The sequence below is a fragment of the Sapajus apella genome, unplaced genomic scaffold (assembly GCF_009761245.1).
Source record: "Sapajus apella isolate SASKATOON/1434 unplaced genomic scaffold, GSC_monkey_1.0 scaffold25, whole genome shotgun sequence".
Classification (NCBI taxonomy): domain Eukaryota; kingdom Metazoa; phylum Chordata; class Mammalia; order Primates; family Cebidae; genus Sapajus; species Sapajus apella.
The window spans coordinates 8248712-8271035 of NW_022436965.1; the positions used below are offsets into that span (position 1 = coordinate 8248712).

General features: G+C 39.7%; 1 protein-coding gene and 1 long non-coding RNA gene across 4 annotated transcripts in view; one reads left to right on the plus strand and one right to left on the minus strand.

The window, feature by feature from the left end:
* LOC116560039 overlaps positions 1–22324 on the plus strand; it is a 66897-nt gene that overhangs the window by 41996 nt on the left and 2577 nt on the right. The window lies entirely within an intron of this gene.
* Positions 1–22324, minus strand: part of RGSL1 (regulator of G protein signaling like 1) — a 74892-nt gene that overhangs the window by 38822 nt on the left and 13746 nt on the right. The window contains exons 7-9 of the mRNA XM_032291213.1: positions 17332–17394; positions 16693–16915; positions 13178–13285 (exon numbers count right to left, since the gene is read on the minus strand). Coding sequence (XP_032147104.1) covers positions 13178–13285; positions 16693–16915; positions 17332–17394 — 394 coding nt within the window. The remainder of the gene's footprint in view (positions 1–13177; positions 13286–16692; positions 16916–17331; positions 17395–22324) is intronic.

The following is a 22324-nucleotide window of genomic DNA, read 5'->3' on the forward strand; positions in this document are numbered from 1 at the left end:
AAAAAAAAAAAAAAAAAAAAAAGAACATCCCAGCCATCAGAGTTGCAATTCAGAACCATGTGGTTTCCCTTTGGTGAGACCCAGAACCCCATCCCGTGGCCACAGGGTCCTATGCACAGTGGCTCCTCTCCTTATCCCCTCTGCTTCTGTCTAGGGCACCTGGGCGAGTCTGCAGCATCCACGAGCAGCACCCAGTGGCCACGAGGGCTGGTGCCTGTAATCCCAGTTACTCAGGAGGCTGAGGTAGGAGAATCACTTGAACCCAGGAGGCAGAGGTTTCAGTGAGCCAAGATCATGCCATTGCACTCCAGCCCGGCCAATGAAGGAAAACTCTGTCTCAAAAAGGAAAGAAAAAATAAAAGAAAAGAAAAGAAGGAAGGAAGGAAAGAAAGAAAGAAAGAAAAAGAAAGAGAAAGAAGGAAAGAAAAAGAAGGAAGGAAGGAAGGAAGTAAAGAAGGAAAGAAAGAAAGAAAAGAAAGAAAGAAGGAAAGAAAGAAAGAAAGAAAGAAAAGAAAAGAAAAAAAGAAAACTCCACCGCCTTCTTGGGGAGGCTAAGAGGAGCCTTGGTAAAGCACACCTCTCTATCTCTTGATTCTGTTGAGTGACAGGTAAGCCCAAAGGATAAATTTATTACTCAGTCAGCCCCTGATACCAGGAATAAGTTGCAGAAATGGGCCCAGGGACCAGATAATACTTTGGAGGACCTCCTGAAAGTAGCTGCCTTGGTCTTTTACAATAAAGATAGGGAGACACAAGAAAGAGGCAGAAGCTTTAAGGGCCACCATGCGAGTCCACAAACCCCAGAATTCCTACGGTGCACCTGTTAACTGCTACAGATGTGGCAAGCACAGTCATCTCTCTTCTAAAGTTTAACTGCTCCCATACAAGGTTCAGTTTCTTTCACTAGGGTAAAACAACTTGGGGTACAAGTTGTTAGTATATTTCACTTTTTATTTCTGTCATCTTTGGCATTAGATTCTTTGCTTGTATAATACAGATGTTTAACCCATGGATACTTAACCTTATGAAACTTGTTTTTCCTCTCTCACCTAGGCCATCAAGCTCCAAATGGTCAGGCAACCAGAGCCTTGGATGATGGCTTCCTTTTGCCAGAGACCCTTAGATAGACCTGGGACGAATCTGACTTCTATTTTCCCCAAAACAATGCCCCCGTCAGCAGGAAATAGCTAAGATTGGCCATTGACCATATTCTAATACAGTTAGATGTGCCTCTTCAGAGGGGGATAATGATATGGACATGAGACAGGGAAATACTGGGTAGAAGAGGGTAGTTCCCTGGCAAAGACCCCACCCCTAGGCCTAGAAACCCACTATCCTAAATGGGAACAGGCATTCCTGTTTTCATGCCCATAAGTTGCCTTTTGGTCTGCCATCCCTGCCCCCTGTCCTATGCCCATATATTCCCCAAACCCTAGGCTCCATGAGCAGATGGGAAGACAAACAAAAGAGCAGAGGAGCAGGAGAGCAGCACATCAGAGAAGGAGAGATGAGAAGGGGCATCGGAACGTTGAGAGGAGTTCGGATGAAGACAGACAGGAGATCAGCCATGGGATAGCCAAACTTCAGGGGAAGATCATCTCCCCACTCCATCCCTTTTCAGTTCCCTATCCATCCTGCTGAGAGCCACCTTCATTACCCAGTAAAGTCTCTGCATTCACCCTCCCTCAAATACATGTCATTGTACTCTGTGGATGCCAGACAAGAACCCAGGTACTGAGGGCATTGAGATGGTTAACACTTAAGCTGTCTGTGGATGGTAGAGCTAAAAGAGCACTATGGTATGCCCACTAGGGCTTTGAGAATTGCAGGCAACCACCCCTAGAAGCTACTGTGGGGCTGGAGCCCAAAAGCACTTGCCCTGGCTCCTGCACCTGCCTGCCTGCCTGGTCCTCCTCCTGTAAGGGGTTTAAGCATGCAGCAGCCAAACAGATGAGCCACATCCTTGTTGCACCTTCTGCAAGGGAGGTCAGGGAACTCTCCCAATCACAGATACAGACTGAAAGTGGGGGGTGGAAAAAGACATTCCATATAAGCAGGAATAAAGAGGCAAGAATAACTATACTGACATCAGATAAAAGGGACAACAAATCAAAGACTGTAAGAAGAGACAAAAAGAGTCATCATATAGTAATAAAGAGGTCAGCTTAGCAAGAGGATAAAACAATTATAAATATCTAAAGTACACAAAGCAAACATTAATAGATGCAAAGGGAGAGAAAGACCGCAATACTGTAACAGCAGTGTTAGAACTGAAAAACAAATCCAGTAAAGTTTCAGGATACAAAGTCAACATACAAAAACGAGTAGCATTTATATACACCAACAGTGAACCATCAGAAAAATAAAAAGCAATACCATTTACCATAGCTATGAAATATAAAATAAATACGAACCAATTTAACTAATGAAAGATCTATACAAGAAAAATACAAAACGCTGATGAAAGAAACAAAAAAGAAGATATAAACAAATGGAAAGATGCTCCATGTTCATGGATTGGAAGAATTAATACTGTTGAAATGACAATACTATCCAGAGCAATTTATAGATTCATCCTATCGAAACACCAATGTCATTCTTCAGAGAAGTTTTTTTAATCCTGTAATTTATATGAAATCACAAAAGACCCCCAAATAGCCTAAGCAAAAAGGACAAAGCTAGAAACATCACGCTACCTGGTTCCAAAAGTTTCTAAAAAACTACAGTAACCAAATTAGCACCACAAAAACACACACATAGTCTAATGGGACAGAATACAGGGCCCAGGTATAAGTCCATGCCTTTACAGCCAACTCATCTTCAACAAATGAGGTCTACTCAAAGAAACTGTGAAAAAACAAAGTATGGCCCATTCACAGAAAAAAAGAGCCAATGGAAATTGTCCATGAGAAGTCCAGCCATTGTACTTACTAGTTTTTAAATCAATTGTCTCAGATATGCTCAAAGAACTAAAGGAAACCATGAACAAAGAAAGTTACAAAAACCCGGGTGAATTATGTCTCACCAAAAGAGAATATCAATAAAGAGAAATTGGCTGGGTGTAGTGGCTCACACCTGTAATCCCAGTACTTTGGAAGACTGTAGGCAGGTGGATCACCTGAGGTCAGGAGTTCGAGACCAGCCTGGCCAACATGGTGAAACCCTGTCTCTACTAAAAATACAAAAATTAGCTGGCTGTGGTGGCGTGTACCTGTATTCCCAACTACTTGGGAGGCTGAGGCCTCCCAAGTGGAATTACTTGAACCTGGGAGGCAGAGGTTGCAGTGAGCTGAGATTGTGACACTGCACCCCAGCCTGGGTGACGGAGTAAGACTCCATCTCAAAAAAAAAAAAAAAAAAAAAAAGAAAAAGAGAAATTATAAAAGGAAACCAAGTAAAAATTCTGGGGCTGAAAAGCATAATAACTTTGTGTTTAAAACTTTTAATTTTTGTGGGTGCTTAGGTGTATATATTTATGGTGTACATGAGATGTTTTGATACAGGCATGCAATGTATAATTATTACATCATGGAAGATGGGGTATCCATCCTCTCAAGCATTTATACTTTGTGCTGCAAACAATCCAATTATGTTATTTTAAAACGTACAATTAAATTATTATTAACAATAGTCACTCTGTTGTGCTATCAAATACTAGGCCTTATTCATTCAAATTACTTTTTTGTACCCATTAACCATTCTTACCTCCCCTTACCAGCCTACACAACCGCCTCCCCACCCCACAACTACCCTTCCTAGCCACTGGTAACCATCCTTCTACTCTGTATCCCATGGGTTCAATTGTTTTGATCTTTAGATCACACAAATACGTGAGAACATGCAATGTTTATTTTTCTGTTCCTGGTTTATTTCACTTAATATAATGACCTCCAGTTCCATCCATGTTGTTGCAAATGACTGAATCTCATTTTTTTAAATGGCTGAATAGTACTGCATTGTGTATAGGACTACATTTTCTTTATCCATTCATTTGTTTACGGACATATAGGTTGCTTTTAAATCTTGGCTATCGTGAACAGTGCTGCAACACATGTGGGAGTGCAGATAATGCTTTGATAATTAATTTCCTTTCTTTTGGGTATATACCTAGCAGTGGGGTTGCTGGATCATATGGTAGCTCCATTTTCAGTTTTTTGAGGAACTTCCAAACTGTTCTCCATAGTGATTGTATTAATTTATATTCCCAGCAACAGTGTACAAAGGTTCCCTTTTCTCCACATCCTCGCCAGCATTTGTTATTGCCTGTCTTTTGGATATAAGCCATTTTTACTGGGGTGAGATGGCATCACATTGTAGTTTTAATCTGCTTTTCTCTGATTAATGATGTTGGGCACCTTGAAAAGTATATTAATTTTGAGCTAAAGGAAAATAAAAACATCACATGCCAAAGCCTATGGGATGCAGTGAAAGCATTGCTCAAAAAAAAAAAAAAAACTCGTAGTTATAAATGTAGATACTAAAAAAGAAAGATAAGTAAACAATCTAGTCTTACAGGTTCAGGAACTAGATAAAGACAAGCATGCTAAATGTGTTTTTATTGTTATTTTTTAGAGATGGGGTCTCACTCTGTTGCCTAGGCTGGAGTACAGTCACGTGATCATGGCTCACTGCAGCCTCAGTTTCCTAGGCTCAAGCAATTCTCCCACTTCAGACTCACAAATAGCTGGAACTAAGGACATGTGCCATCGTGCCTGGTTAATTTTTTTTTTTTTTTTTGAGACAGAGTTTCACTCTTGTTGCCCAGGCTGGAGTACAATGGCTCAATCCCAGCTCACTGTAACCTCCACCTCCCAGGTTCAAGCGATTCTCCTGCCTCAGCCTCCTGAGTATTTGGGATTACAGTCATGCGTCATCAAGCCTGGCTAATTTTTTGTATTTTTAGAAGAGACAGGGTTTCACCATGTTGGTTAGGCTGGTCTCAAACTCCCAACCTCAGATGATCTGCCTGCCTCGGTCTCTTAAAGTGCTGGATTACAGGCGTGAGACATCGTGCCCAGCATGCCTGGTTAATTTTTTAATTTTTTTGTAGAGGCAGGGTCTCATTATGGTGCTCAGACTGGTCTCAAACTCCTAGGTTCAAGGTATCCTCCTGCCTCAGCCTTCCAAAGTGCTGGGATTACAGGTATAAGCCACTGCACCTGCCCAAGTTAAATCTAAAACTAGCAGAAGAAAGGAAATAATAAGGACAAGAGTGGAAGTTGACAAAATAGAGAGTAGAAGCATTTACTCTCTGAGAGCAATAGAGACCATCAACAAAAACAATAGCTTTTTCTTATGAAAAGATAACTACATTGACAAACATTTAGCTAAACTTATTAACAAAAAGGGGAAAAAATTATTAACATCAGAAATAAAAGTGAAGACATTACTACCAACCTTACAGAAATAAACAGGATTATAAGAGACTACTATAAACAATTTTATGGCAACAAATTAGGTAATCTAGATAAACAAATTTCAAGAAATGTACAAACTTCTAAAACTGACCCAAGAAGAAACAAACAGTTTGAATTGGAGATTGAACCAATAATCAAAAACCATCCAACAAAAGAAAGCCCAGGGCCTGATGACTTCACTGGTAAATTCTACATAACATTTAAAGAAGAGCTAACATTAATTCTCCTTAAACACTGCCAGAATATCGAAGAGGAGGAGATGCTTCCTAACTCATTCTAAGGTCAGCATGATCTTGATACTAAATCAGACAAACACAGCCCACGAAAGCTATGGAACAACATTCCTGATGGATATGGATGCAAAAATGCTCAATACAATGTGAACATATCAAATCCAGTAGAAAATTAAGATGGTTATACATCATGGCCAGGTGCAGTGGCTCACACCTGTAATCCCAACACTTTGGGAGGCAGAGCCAGACCTCAAGATCACTTGAGGTCAGGAGTTTGAGACCATACTGGACAACATGGCAAAACACTATCTCTACTAAAAACACAAAAATTAGCCAGGCGTCATGGCAAACACCTGTAATCCCAGGTACTTGGAAGGTTGAGGCAGGAGAATTGCTTGAACCTGGGAGGTGAAGGTTGCAGTGAGCCAGGATTGCGCAAGTGCACTCCAGCCTCGGTGAGAGAGCAAGGCTCTGTCTCAAAAAAGAAAGAGAGAGAGAGAGAGAGAAACACAGAGAAAGAGAGGAAGGAAGGACGGAAGGAGGGAAGGAAGGAGGGAAAAAGAGAAAGAACATCATCTCAACTGACAGAGAAAAAGCATTTGACAAAATCCAACATTCTTTCATGATAAAAATCATCCAACAAACTAGAAATAGAAGAGAATATCCTCAACATGATCAAGGGCAAAGTCACAGGAAACATTATACTCAATGGTGAAAGACTGAAAGCTTTCCCCCTCAGCTTAGGAAGAAGACAAGGATGCCTTGTTTCACTGTTTCTGTTTAGCACTGTACTGGAAGTTCTAGCCAGAGCACTTAGGCAAGAAAAGAAAATAAAAAACGTCCACATTAGGAAGGAACAAGCAAAGCTATTTTATTCAGAAATGACATGATCCAATATATAGAAAATTCTAAAGAATCCACAAAAACACTATTAAACCTAGCAAACAAATTCAATAAGTTTTAGGATACAAGTTCAGCATGCAATAATCAGTTGTCTTTCTGTATACTAACAATGAATAATCTGAAATGAAATAAAAATAGTTCTACTTATAATAGCATCAGAAAGAATGAAATACAAATGTAATCATGGAAATGTAAAACTTATAAACTAAAAATTATAAAGTAATTTTTCAAATCCATACCTACCAATATTAACCTTGAATGTAAATGGGCTAAATGCCCCAATGAAAAGGCACAGAGTGGCAAGCTGGATAAACAAGCAAGACCCACTGTTTACTATCTTCAAGACAATCATCTCACATGCAATGACACCCATAGGCTCAAAGAAAAGGGACGGAGAAAAATCTACCAAGCAAATGGAAAACAAAGAAACAAACAAAAAGGCAGGGGTTGCTATTCTAATTTCAGACAAAACAGTCTTTAAATCAACAACAATCAAAAAAGACAAAGAAAGGCATTACATAACAGCAAAGGTTCAATTCAACAAGACTTAACTATCATATATATTTATGCACTCAATACAGGAGCACCCAGATCATAAAACAAGTTCTTAGAGACCTGCAAAGAGACTTAGACAATCACACAATAACAGTGAGAGACTTCAGCACCCCACTGATGGGGTTAGACCATTGAGGCAGAAAACTAACAAAGATATTCCAGACCTGACTCAACACGTGACCCAAATGGATCTAACTGACATCTACAGAACATACATTCTTCTCATCTGCACATGGTACATACTCTAAAATTGGCCACATAAGGGCCAGGTGCCGTGGCTCATGCCTGTAATCTTAGCACTTTGGGAGGCTGAGGTGGGCAGATCACCTAAAATCAGGAGTTCAAGAGCAGCCTGGCCAACATGGTGAAACCCTGTCTCTACTAAAAATACAAAAATTAGCCGAGCATGGTGGGTGCCTGTAATCCCTGCTTTTCAGGAGGCTGAGGCAGGAGAATTCCTTGAACTCAGGAGGTGGAGGTTGCAGTGAGCTGAGATCATGCCATTGCACTCCAGGCTGGGCAACAAGAGTGAGACTCCATCCCCACCCCCACCCCCACCTCCAAAAAAACTGGCCACATAATCAGCCATAAAAAAAACTCAGCAAATTTTAAAAAATGAACTTATACCAACCATATTCTTAGCCCATGGCACAATAAAAATAGAAATCACTAAGAAAATTACTAAGATCACTCAAAACCATACAATTACATGGAAATTAAACAACCTGCTTCCGAATGACTTCTGGGTAAACAATAAAATTGAGGCAGAAATCAAGAAATTCTTTGAAACCAATGAGAGCAAAGATACCAGAATCTCTGGGACACACACATTCTTTAGCTCTAATCCACTAAAAAGATCTGATTGCAGTGACACCCCAGTAGCAATGAGTTAACCCAGTTTCTGGATCTTGGCTTTTAAGCATCATTCGCTAAGAAAAGGAACCAGGCTCTTTGAATAACGGCTAATTCTAGAGCTGGAGCAGGAAAAGTATAAGATGCACCTGGGAGACATATACAATAAAGCAAGAACATGCTCAACAGACATTTCAAAGGGAGACAAAAGCCAGCTTGAAATGGGTGCCACTTAACAAACTGGGGAAAACGTGAGCACTGAAATAATAATAGTAATGAATTATAACCCATTGAATTAAAAAAATGAGTTCATACAGATATAAATTAATTAATTAAAAGTGTAAGAATGAAATATTTACAAAATTTCAAAGTACACCCCCCATTGTGAAGTTTCACTTAAGGTAGTAGCAAAAATATTAAAGGAAAAATATTAAAGAAAGTTACAGAATATTGTCTCAAACCCTTTTAGAAAGTCCAAAAGTTTTTTCTATAGTTCTTAGCTGAAGGCAACTGGAATCTCTTTGCAAGAGCCAGAGAGATTAAGGCACAAATACAAAAGAATGTGAGTAGTTTACCTAACTAACTTGTTTACTTATGCAATCTTAAAACTAATCTTTGAGCCAGATGGCCTTCTCAGGAGGAGGTCTACCAAAGATTTTACTCACTAATAGTGTTTGCTTTAAGCATGGAACCTGTCCTTTAATATTTAACCTCTAGTGGTGTTGACTCAAGCCTTTGTCAATTGAACTTTACTGAATAAATGTGAATCTCACTGGTTAGTAAAGGCCAGCAGTTGCCACTGTTTACAGCACTCTCCAAGGAGTCTGTAAGCTGCACAGACACACTCAGTCAAACTAGCAAAGCATAATATCTGTTTGTCAGTATACTTTATTCATCCGTCATTAAGTCAAAGTCTGCAGGATACACCCCTGCAAGCAGTGACCCTAACACCCCACAGTACTTGTTAATCATGAAAGGAAAAAATATTAAATTTACAGTAAAGAATCCTGGCAGGTGACAAATTAACCAAATGATCAAAGGCAAGATCAATGCCTATAATCCCAGTGCTCTGGGAGGCCAAGGTGAGATGATCTCTTGAGGCTAGGAGTTCAAGAACAGCCAGGAGAACATAGTGAAACCCCATTTCTACAACAAGAGGGGTGGGAACATCATCAGTAATGGAACAAAGCAAAACTGTGCATCACTTGGTGCAATGAAACGAACTGCAATGATATTTCTGAGTAGCCTGAATGCAGAACCTGAAGCTAATCATGAGAAAATATCAAACAAAAATGAAGGGACATCTGTAAAAATAGACTTGAAATCTTCAAAAGTGTCAAGGATGTAAAAGTCAAAGAAAATCTGAGTAAGGTGACCTTCAATACATCTTGAATTTGGTGTGAAAATTAAGTGGTAGTAATGTATCAGTGTTAATTTCCTGATTCTGATCATTGTATTGTGGCTTTGTGAGAGGATGTCCTTGCTTGTGGAAAGTATACACTGAATTATTGAGTATGATGGGGCATTAGGTTGACAGCTACTCTGAAGTGGTTCAATAAAGGATTCTTTTTCTGTACTTTTTTTTTCTATAAGTTAGTTGTTATTTTCAGAATACATATATGTGTGTGTGTATATACATGTGTATATATACGTATATATGTGCATATATATGTGTGTATATGTGTGTATATATATAGATGTGTATATGTATGTGTGCATATATATGTGTATATGTATGTGTATATATGTGTATATATATGGTTACACACTTAACCATATATATATATATATATATATATATATATGGTTAAGTGTGTGGTACCTCCCCCTTTCTTTCTCTGGCTCCAACCACGTGAAGTTCTGGCTCCCCCTTCACCTTCTGTCATGACTGTAAATTTTCTGAGGCCTCCCCAGAAGCCAAGCAGATGACAGCATTATGCTTGCCATATAGCTTGTGGAACTATGAGCCAAATCAAATATCTTTTCTTTATAAATTACCCAGTCTCAAGTATTTATTTTTTTTTTTATTTTTAAATTTTTTTTTTAAATTGTACTTTAGGTTCTGGGGTACATGTGCAGATCATGCAGGATTGTTGCATAGGTACACACATGGCAATGTGGTTTGCTGCCTCCATCCCCCTGTCACCTACATCTGGCATTTCTCCCCATGTTATCTATCCCTCCCTGACCTCCCCGCCCCCCTGCTGTCCCTCCCTTCCCCCCACGACAGACCCCAGTGTGTGATGCTCCCCTCTCTGTGTCCATGTGTTCTCATTGTTCATCAACCGCCTATGAGTGAGAATATGCAGTGTTTGATTTTCTGTTCTTGTGTCAGTTTGCTGAAAATTATGGTTTCCAGATTCATCCATGTCCCTACAAAGGGCACAAATTCATCATTTTTTATGGCTGCATAGTATTCCATGGTGTATATTCAAGTATTTCTTTATAGCAGTGTGAGAATAGACTAATATACCGTCATAAGTTCGGTTACTCAAGACCACCAAGTCATAGCTGGCCCAACGGTAATCCATCATAAAATGGAAATGGTACATCTGGAATCAGGCATGAGGCAGGTCAGAAAGTACAAGAAACTCCCCAAGCAGGTGACCCAGACACCCATGTCATTACCACTGTGGCACTGCCACTTCACTGTCATCACATCTATGGCTGTTCACATTGCTGACTGGTCACACTGATGACCAACTGACAGAAGAGGAAAAAAATTGGACCTGTTTCATGAATGGACCATCTCAATATGTTGGTGGAAAATATGTAACTGAAGCCCCTCTTGGTGGTGATTCTGAAAGATGATGGGGAGAGAAAAACCCCATGAGCAGAACTACGGGCAGTACACCTGTGCATTTGTTTGTGTGGAAAGAGAAGGAGCCCAAGGTAAGAATATATATGTACTCTTAGGCAGTGATGAATGGCTTGGCTGGTAAGCTAGGGGATTAGAAGGACAAAAAGGTCTGGGAATATACACATGTGGATGGATCTGTGAGAATAAGCATGAAGTGTGAAGATCTTTGTATTGTATCTTAAGGCCCACCAAAGAACAACTACCATGAAAAAGGCACTAAACAACCAAGTAGACAAAATGACATCCTGCCAGGTGATGCCAGCAAATCTCTGTCATAAGCCACTCCAGTGCTGGCACAGTGTTGGAGGCTATGTACAGACAACAGCCTGTGCCCCATGTTTGCACACCAAACACTGAAGTTGCTGGCAAAAGAGACAAATGCAGACCCCCAATATATTAATATCCCTCATAAAACCCAGCCACTTGGTGACAAACTGATTACACTGAACTCTTTCTGCTCTGGAAGGAACAGCAAGTCATTGTGACTGGAACTAATATGTATCTTACCTGCAAGGTCTCAGATAGCATCACCATCTGGGGGCTTAAAAATGATTGATCCCTCAGTGGGATCTCCCATAACATTGCCTCTGTCCAAGAGATACACTTTATAGAAAAGGAGGTGTGGCAGTGGTCAATGGGTTCCATGAAGACGAGATCTACTAGTTATATTTCCTTTGAGAGCTGCCGGCTTGATAGAGTGATGGAGCCACTTTTAGAAGGCATAGCTGTGAAAGCAGCTTGGAGCTACCAGAATGCTGGGGGAGAATGATGATAACTTGGGAAAATGAGGCATCATCCTCCAGGATAAATCAAAGACCATTATAAAGTGTGTCTTCAGTGGTAGAATACATGGGTCCAGGTGCCAAAGAAAGAAAGCAGTGTTCAATTTAACACCAGTATCAGTGACTTACTTAGGGAAATTTGTCATCTTTATACCTGTAGGTCTAGACCACTGCTGTCCAATAAAAGTACAATGTGAGCCACATATATAATTTAAAATTTTCCAGTGGTCACATTGAGAAAGCCAAAAAGCAAAGGGTGAAATTCATTTTAATAAAGTTTTTTACTTACCTACATGTACCAGTCACATTTCGAGTGCTCAGTGGCCACATGGGGCTAGTGGCTCCTGTACTGGACAGTGCCAGTCTAGAGACCTTAGTTCCTGGAGGCAGAATGCTTCTACTAAAGGAAACAGTAGGTATTCAATCGCTTTAAGCTCCTTATGCCAAGAAGCCAGCAGGCAAGCAAAGGGGTCACTGTATTGATAGGGTAATTGATCCTAATAGTTAAGATCATGGAACATGGCAGGGATAGTGGAGAATTCACTTGCCACTCTTCATATTCCCTAGCCCAGTGTGTATGATAAGCTGACAAGTGGAGCAGCCATAGCCTGAGAAGTCATGATGACCAGGGGCTGAGATATCTCAGAGATGAGAGTCTAGTAAGACCCCAAGACCAACAGAGGTACTAGCTGAGCATAAAAGAAATCTAGGATGGGGAGCAGGAGAGGAAGAAGAGGAGTATTAGCAATGGTCTTCAGATAAGGCAGAGTAATGTGAGCCAGCCTTTCTCAAATACATTTCCCAGGACAAGAAACCGTCAGATTCCTGGAGGAGCTACTCCAAGGTGAGGTGAAATTCCTACACAAAGCAAATGGACAGTAGTGGGTGGTACTGGGTACTATGTAGAACCTCCCTTCAGGGCCAAAGCACTCATTTCCTTAGATGCCTGGGTGTTGGCTGTTGATGACCCAGAGATGAGGCCCCTTCTGAGCGTTGCTTCAGCCAAAGGAAACTGCCTAGGTTATATCCTCCCAGGGGCATTCACATCCCCTGTAGATCAGTGTGGAAGACCTAAAGCCCACAGTAAATTTCCTACCTCACTGAGGGACAACTCCGAAGGGCCATCCTAGCAACACAGTTTCTTATGGCATCTGCTGAGGCCTGCTGTGATTGCCTCAGGGTTGAGTATGTGTCTCTGCCCAGTCCTGCCTTCCTCACCCTCTTATAGGTATTATTCCCAAGGTGACAAACCTCCCCTCACAAATCTCAGCCTCCAGGTAACTTGACAGGGATGAATCCACATTATATAAAACCCCAGAGTGATAACTAGATAAGAAAGTAGAAATGAACCACCTTAACCATCATCACTTCATTCATTTAGAATTAATCTTACTTTCATGATGTCCTTCTACGGCTTTGTAGGAGAAAAAAGACATAGTTATTACCCCCTAACCACCTCTCCATTTCCAACAAAGCATGGTTCCTCTTTTGGCGTTTGTTCCTTAAGTTTAGAGATTTTCTCTTAGATTTGAAAAAGCTGAGTTGCCTCGTCTATCTCTGATTTTAAACACTTGCCGCTTTTCGGTGCTTTCTCACAGTATATTTTGTAGTCATCACTGATCTTCTCTATGGCCATCTTTGGATTCTTGTAGCAGAGTTCCTCGAAGGACATTTTAGTTATGTCTGTGAAGTAAGGAAAAACAGAGATACAGTCTGGTTGTCCGAAGTCTATGTTCAAAGATTCATACACTTTTGTTGAAGGTATTGCCTTTAAAATGTTATTTAAAGAGGCTGAAAATGTTTAAATGGGATGCTTGCAGAAATAATACAAATTCTCGGTTTTGGGGTACATGTGAAGAACATGCAAGATTGTTGCATAGGTACACACATAGCAGTGTGATTTGCTGCCTTCCTCCCCATCACCTACATCTGGCATCTCTCCCCTTGCTGTCTCTCCCCAGCTCCCCACCCCACACCGTCCCTCCCCTATTTCCCCCCAACTGACCTAAAATGCAATAAAATAAATAAATGGGGGAAAAAAAAGAAATAATACAAATTCTCTAAGCTAAATTATAAACAAGGGAATAAGCCTCCTCTCCCTTCCAGAATAAGAAGATCCTCTCCTTCTCAGGGAAAACTGACCCATGGAGATTATTTGCCTGGGGGTAGCCAAGGTATAACTTGAAAGAGCTACTAATTTTTAATTTATGTTTGAAAAGTAACTCATACAAATGAATGGTGACTCCTTCAAAGCATCCATCTGTTGAGGGGTTGAGTAGAAATGTATTTGTTTTTTGTGTTTTTGCAGAGATGGGGTTTCGCCATGTTGCCCAGGATGGTCTTGAACTCCTAGGTTCTAGTGATACTCCTGCCTTGGCCTCCCAAATATCGGGATTAAAGACGTGACACCACACCTACAAATGCATTTCAAACATTCTACTATTGTCTCAAAAAAAAATTTGAAGAACCTAAGAATAGGAAATGGCAAAGAACATGCTATGCTATGTTCTCCCTTTCTCACCTCTGACTTTGGGAATAACTTTCAGAATTAACTACATATCTGAATATTATTAATAGTTGCAAATCATTGTCCTTTGGAGTGGATATTTTTTCCTAGAACCAAGCATATATCATCTTATGTTATGCATAATGAATTGAGAGGGAATACCTTTTTGTATCCAGAATGTGGTAAGACAACGAGGCTAAGATAGCAAGAGAAGTTTTAACAAAGATCTGGATAACAGAAGCAGAATAGTAGTACTTTACTTCCTACTGTGGAGAAATATGCATTTGGATGTGAGTTCTGGGATTTAGAGTATATCTAAATGCACAGAGTTCTCCTGGAACTCTCTAGGCAGTTCAGTACTTTCTGAAGCTATACTTTTTGAGTCTAGAAAGAGTACTGGGGTGTGGACCCATGAATGTGAGTTATTCTTATGTCATCATCATCATCATGTGTAATCAAGGGGAATTTGACCATAAGTGTTAAGAGCAGTGGATTGTTTCTGCAGTGGATCCAGGTTTCTGGTCCTGTATCAATTCCTTCCTTGCTGAGCAGCCTTGGGCAAGTCTTTTCACCTTTCTGGAAGTCATGTTTTCCTGTATAAAAGATGACAGTGGCCAGGTGTGGTGGCTCACTCCTGTAATCCCAGCACTTTGGGAAGCTGAGGTAGGAGGATCATTTGAGGTCAGGAGTTTGAGACCAGCCTGTCCAACATGGTGAAAACTCGTCTTTACCAAAATACAAAAATTAGTCAGGTGTTGTGGCAAGTGCATGTAATCCCAGCTACTCGGGAGGCTGAGGCAGGAGAATCGCTTGAACCCAGGAGGCTGAAGTTGTCGTGAGCAGACCATCATTGTACACCAGCCTGGGAAACAAGAGAAAGACTCATCTCAAAAAAGAAAGAGAGTATTCTAACTCTGCTACTCTGCGAGTTTAAGGTACAGCTGGAGACACCAGTCTACCTGGGATTCAGGGCCCTGACCTGACCAAATGCAAAGAAGGCTCTTTATTAGGCCAGACTTGTGCTCCCAAAAAGTAGTGATAGAGGAAGTAATGATTTGTGCTTTGGAGAGGGACAAGGAGCTTCTGTAAGGCGTGGTTCACATTCTTTCTAGCTATCCCTGGTACCCCATAGCCACCAAAGTAATGCCCATTTCCCAATATATGTGTGGTGAAATTTACCAGCCATCTTTTCTTCTACTTCTGTCTTGATTCCTGGGAAAGGATCTAAGATCCTCAGGTTTTAGAGAGGGTGGAATCTCTATGGGTAAAAAAGAGGGCCTATGCGTGCTAGATTTAAATAATTCATGCCCAAGCATGGCTCTGAAGGGCAAGTATCCAGGGCATCTTGATTTATATAGAGAGTGCATATTAAAGTTTTAAAAAAGAGCTGGATGTTACATTCTTTTGGCAATCTAACAAGTACCATTTACTTAGCACCTGCTTGTTACGTAACTATATTACCTCTAATCCTAAATAAATTAGGGGCCATTATCTCCACTGCATAGATGAAAAAATTAGGTTCAGAGAGATGGAGTAACTTGCCCAAGCTCACAGAACGTATGAATGGTACAACTGAATTTTCAAAGCTTTTGCTTACTCTTTACCTGTGTTTTTCAAAGTGTAGGTCATGGCTCATTAGTATACCAAAAAATAAATGGTGACATTGCTATCTTTTACACGACATGAAATAGGATAGAATAAAAAATGTTGGAGTACAACATCTTATGTAATAAGGGCAAGTATTCCTTTGGAAATTTTTGTTTCCATATATATGTGCACATGTATACATAAGTATATGTTTAAGGAATTATGAAGACAAATGTATTTATTGTGGATCAAAGTTTGAGAAATATGCAGTATTCCAACTGTCTCAATATAGATAATGAAAGCAATATGCTCAATTTGAATAATAATGACTAACATTTACAGTACTGAACTCCTGAGATCATTCATAGGTGATCTCAGGTCACCTGTACAAGTTTGTTATTCTTGTTTTACAGATGAGAAAACTGGGGCTTAAAGAGACGTTAAATACATTGCTCAAGTATACAAGTCAGTAGGACAGCAAGGGTGTAATCCCAGACTTCTGGGATTGCAAGGCCTTTTACTCCTAATGACATTTCTCCGCCACCTGGGTGGGCTGGTGTGTTACGTTAGGGAAGTGGGTAACTATAAAATATGTTCACAGAAATGCGCTTGGATCCTATTCTGGAGGAAATGTGGTGAGATGGAACATGCTTATCAGATGTATGAAATGAAGTATTCAGCATCAGCTGTGGTATTGCTTTAGTGAGCAAGAGTCTGGCTAAAGTTGAACGATCTGGGTCCCTCAGATCCAGCAAGGAGCGTTACAGTCTGTCTGCATTCAAATCCTGACTGCAACTTACTCTATGACCCTGGGGAGGTCACATTTTCTCTGTGCCTCAGTTACTTAGCACTTACCTCATAGGTTATTTTGATGATCAAATAAGGTAACCTCTGTATTGCGTAGTGCTGACACTTAGTAAATAACCCATAAACATTAAATATTATTTTCCAGTTGCCTATATGTAAAGGTCAAAAAAATTACAGTGACTGGGCTGACCTGTTAGAAACACCGGAGAAGTCAGCTCCACCTGGAGAGACCCTCCTCGTCTCAGGTCCTCCGTAGCTATCTTTCTCCACTGCGTAGCGTCCATTTCCTTCATGTCAGCCAAAGCCTGGCTTAACTCCAAAGACTGCTGAATCCTCTTATAAAGAAGAATGCTCTCTTCTTTGCCCATAAATTCTCTTTTATGCCGTCTGGAGCTGATGAACTTGTTCTGTGTCTAAGAGAAGAGGGTGAAGAGAAGACCACATCTGTTGCGGGAACTAGACCAGAAGCAATGGTTCTGTAGGATCTCAGTGCTCCACGTCTCCCTGTCACAGGGTCTTAGCAGGTTGATTTCCATTGTTAAGCACGATTGCTCCTTTAGACGCCAACCCCCACCCTCTCCTAATCAAACTCATTTTCTATAAGGGAGAAATTTTCTATGATTGTGACTTTTTCAAAGTCATCTTATGCACCGAGTCCTTTTCCTTGAAAGGTTTAGCTTTAGAACAACAGGGACCATGCCAATCTTTGGTTGACTCTAGGAAAAAGAACAATTTCATTTACTTTAATACATAAGCCTTTTAAAACAGCAATTACTCTTTCTTCTTCCCTCATCCTCATGATTCCTTCCCAACCCAAAGTCCTTCCTACTGTAAAAATGAGAAACCAGTAGTCCTCTTCATCCAGGAATTCATCATACCAGGGACTGAGCATCTGAAAGCCAAACACAGCAATACGCATTATGAGGTGGATGATCAGCTTGCCACATCTCTCCTGCTTATGTTCACCTAGGAGTAGAGGAGGCTGAAGATTCTGGGTTCTGTAATCTGGAGATCTAATGGAACAGCAAACATTAGCTATGACCAACTAGGAGGCGTTCCTTTCTCTCTGAATAGAGCAGCTACCACAGCTTTTCTCTAAGTCTCAGAGTACTAAATATTTATGTAAGAAGAGAGATGATAAATTACAGAACCACTACTTAACATCTGCATATTATTTCATTCTTTTCCAAAGTAATAGCTCATTTTTTCTCAAAATGGCCCTGAAAACCAAGCATTTCTCTTTGGTGTATCTACTCATATCTCCCACTTGAAGACCTTACCCTTTGGTGAAGAACATTTTATTACATTAAAGCAAGCACACACACACAAGAACAAAACCTATGAGTTAGTGCTTAGCTAGATATATTAATCCATACTCTTAGTTTCATTCATTCATTCTTTCATGTGACAAATGCTTTATGAGTGCCTCCTATGTGTCAGGCACTTTACGAATTGCTGGCAATATTGAGATCAGCAAGCTGCAAGTGTTGTTACAAGGAGCTCAACTTCCAGCATGAACAGCAACCTAACACATGCTCTCACAGAGGTATTAACAAAGCTTCTGATTCAGTCAGGGAAATCCAGGAAGAATTCATAAAGGTAAAGAGGTTTACTCTAATGTGCACCTTGCAGGGTAAGTAGGAACTCCCCACAGGGAAGTTGAGTAAAGATCAGCCCGGCCAGTAGAAAGAGCTTAAGCAAAGGCATGGAGATGGGGAAGAAGATGTTTGGGAATGATGAGACTCCAGTGTGGGCTGAAATGTAGCATTCATGTGAAGAGCTCAGGAATGGGGAAGTGGCAGGAGAGGAAGCAAGGAAGCACTGGAATTATATATGAGGGACTTGAATGCCTTGCTGAGTAATCTGGGGATTATTTTGTAGGCAATGAATTGATGGTAATTTTTAAGAATGTAAGATTATCTCTGCCAACTGCCTCAATCATGCAGCCAAAAGGTGAGTTTAGGGATATAAATTTTAGTAGTTTTTAACAAATCTCCTTGGCTCCTGGGAAACTTGAGTGAAGTATATTCCTGAGACAATTCAGTTCAATGATTGAATCCGAACAATATGTAATATAATGTTACTCATTAACAAATAAACTGTAAATATATATTAAATATGAGTAATAAGCATATGTGAAATGAATACCCTATTAACATCCCTTTTAGTTTAAAAGATTTATGAGTCAGGCCAGGTGCCGTGGCTATTCTCCATTTCATGTATTTCTTCTCTAATCTTTATCCTCTTTTTCCTTCTGATAAGTTTCGGTTTACTTCTCTTTTTCTGGTTCTGTAAGGTGTAAAGTTAGATGGTTTATTTGGTATCTTTCTTTTTAAGATAGGACTGATTGCTATAAGTATCCAACTTAGTACTGCTTTTGCTGCATCCCATAAGTTTTGGTATGTTGTTTTTATTTTCATTGATCTGAAGTATTTTTGAATGCCCTTTTTGATTTTTTTGAGCCGTTAGTTGTTTCAAAACGTGCTGTTTAATTCTATGTTTTTGTAAATGTTCCCATTTTCTATTCGTGATTTCTAGTTTCATTCCATTGTACTTGATTAAAAAGTATTTGTAGTATTGTTTCATTTTATTATTTTAGAGACAGGGTCTCATTCTTTCACCCAGGCTGGGGTGAAGGGGTGTGATCACAGGTCACTGTAACCTTGAACTCCTGGACTTAAGTGATCCTCCCACCTCAACCTCCCAAGCAGTTAGGACTACAAACCTGTGCCACCACATCTGGCTACAGAATGTTTTTAATCTTAAATTTGTTAAGACCTTTTTGTGACCTAGCATATGATCTATTCCGGAGAATATTCATGTCCACATGAGAAGAGTAATTATTCTGTTGCTGTTGAGTAGAAAGTTCTGTATATGACTGTTAGGTCAGTGATTTATGAGGTTGTTCAGTTCTGCTGTTTCTTTGTTCATTTTCTGTCTCTGTAATGTATCCATTATGAAGAGTGGGGTGTTGAAGTCTTCTATTAAAGCAACACAATAATAATAGAAGATTAAGTTCTTCCTTCAGATCTGTCAATGTTTGCTTTATATATTTAGATGATGATGTTGGATGCATACGTATTTATAACTGCTACATCTTCCTATTAAATCGACCCTTTGTCTTTATAAAATAACCTCCATTGGCTTTCGTGACAGCTTTTGACTTAAATTCTATCGTATCTGATCTGGTATAGCCACATATGCTTTTTTTGGGTTACCACTGCCATAAAATATCTTTCTTCAACCTTTCACTTTCAGCCTATCTGTGCTCTTAAATCTATCATGAGTCTCTTGTATTGTTGGGTCTTGTGTTTCTATACATTTATCTACTCAATGGCTTTTCACTGGGGAGTTAAAACAGCTTACACTTACAGTAATTATTGTTAGGTAGGCTTACTGTTGCCATTTTGTAAATTGTTTTCTGTCTGTTACGTAGTTATCTTCTTCCCCCTCTTTCTCTATTGCTGTCCTTCCTTTGTGATTTATTTATTTATTTATTTTTGTAGTGATATGCTTTATTTTCTTTTTATCTTTTAGGTATCTACTGTACATTTTTTGTGGTTACCATGAACCTCGCATTAAACATTTTATAGTCATAAATCTGTTTTAAGCTGACAACAACTTCAATTGCTTTAAGCTGATAACTTCAATTGCATACAAAATTCTACACTTTTCTCCCTACTTGCTACAGTTTACATAATTGATGTCTTGATGTCAGCTTTTACTTTTTTATATAGTTTGTTTTCATTAACTAATTTCTGTGATTATAATTATTCTTACAACTTTGTCTTAATACTAGTGTTAAAAGTGATTTATATGTCTTCATTATATGACAATACTATGTGTTTGTCACTATATCTACCTTTAGCAGTGATATTTATACTTTCATATTTTTTTTTGTTATTTAGCACCTTTTAATTTCACCTCATTCGTGAAGTTCCTTTAGTACTTTTTGTAAGGCAGTATTTTTTGTAGTGGTGACAAACAGATTTTGTTTGGGAAAGTTTTTTTTTTTTTTTTACTTCTTCACTCTCAAAGGATAATTTCTCTGGGTAAAGAATTCTTAATTGGCAGTTTTCCTTTTCTTTCTTTCAGCATATTGAATATATCATCCCACTGTCTTCCAGACTGTAAGGTTTCTGCTGAGGAATCTGCTGATAGTCTTTTCAAGGCTCCCTTGTGTATTAAAAGTCACTTTTCCCTTGCATCTTTCAAAATTCTTTGTCTTTGACTTTTAATAATTTATTTCTAATCTGTCTGAGTCTGAAACTCTTTAGGTTCAGCCTATTTGGAGATCTTTGAGTTTCAGAAATCTAGGTGTCCACTTCCCTCAGATTTGTGAATTTTCTAGACATTATTTCTTTAAATAAACTTTCTACCCCTTTATCTCTCTCTTCTCCTTCTGAGATGTCTATGTGTATATTGGTTCACCTGATGGGGTCCCATAAGTCCTATAGGCTTTCTTTGGTGTTTTTTAATCTTTTTATTTCTCAAATGACCTGTCTTTGAGTTCATTTCTTTCTTCGTCTTAAAACATAAATCTGTTTTAAGCTGATAACAACTTCAGTTGCTTTAAGCCTTTGAGGCCTAATCAAGTCTGCTGTTGAAGCACTTTATCAAATTTTTTTTCAGTTTAGCCATTATATTTGTCAGCTTCAGGATTTCTGTTCGGCTCTTTTATTTTTTATTAAACTTCTAGTTTTATTGATGCATTTTTTTCTGATCTTGTTCAGTTGTTTATCTGTGTTTTCATATCACTTATTGAGCTTCTCTAAGATGATTATTTTGGCTGGGCATGGTGGCTCACTCCTGTAATACCAGCACTTTGGGAAGACAAGGTGGGATAATATAGCTTAAGGCCAGGAGTTTGAGGCTGCAGTAAGCTATGGTCATGCCACTGCATTCCAGCCTGGGTGACAGAGTAAGACCTTGTCTCTTAAAAAAGAGGATTATTTTGTTGAACAGTTTGGAAATCCTTTATAAAAAGAAAAAGCAAAAACATTTTTAAAAACATGTTATTTTGAATTATTTGGCCAAGCAGTTTATGAACCTCCATTTCTTCAGGGTCAGATAGTGAAATGTTATTAATTTCCTTTGCTGATATTACATGTGCCTGATTTTTCATGACCCTTGTATCCTTGCATTGGTGTGTGTACACTTGAAGGAACAGTCACCTCTTCCAGTCTTCACAGGTTGGTTTTGGCACACACATAAAGGCCTTTGCCAATTAGCCAGTCAGAGATTCTGGGCTGGTTAGCTGGTGATGTTTATAAGCAAGCCTATTGTTGGGTTCCATGAGTAGGATCATTGTGTCTATGGGTGGGCAGAGCTGGAGCTGTACCTGTAGGCAGATGGAGCTAGAGCCTGGTTCAAAGGCTATGGAGCTGCCTCAAGGTCTGCAGGTGGTTTGGGTTACAGCTGAGTCCACAGGCAGTCAGGGATAAAGCTGGGGCTGCTAGCAGTGTGAAAAACCCATTGAATGTGGCTGTCTCTAGGTCTGTGGGTGGACAGGGCTTCCTCAGAGTCTGTCATCAGGTCTGGGGTCAGCAGACCTGTTATCAGGGTGTGGTTCCTGCTGGATCTCTGGGCAGGCATTTCCTCTGTGACTGGGGTTGAGCAATGTGGAGGTGGGTCACAGGGATGCTTCCATGTCAAATGAGACCCAAAGGCATTAGGCCTGTTAACAAGGTTTTAGGCAGGCACAGTTTCTACTAGGACCATAGGAGGGTAGGTCTGGTGGCAAAATTATGGACAAATGATTCTGGAGCTGAGTCCACAGGAGATGAGGCTGGTGATCCTGATTGACAAGTCTGCTACTGGAG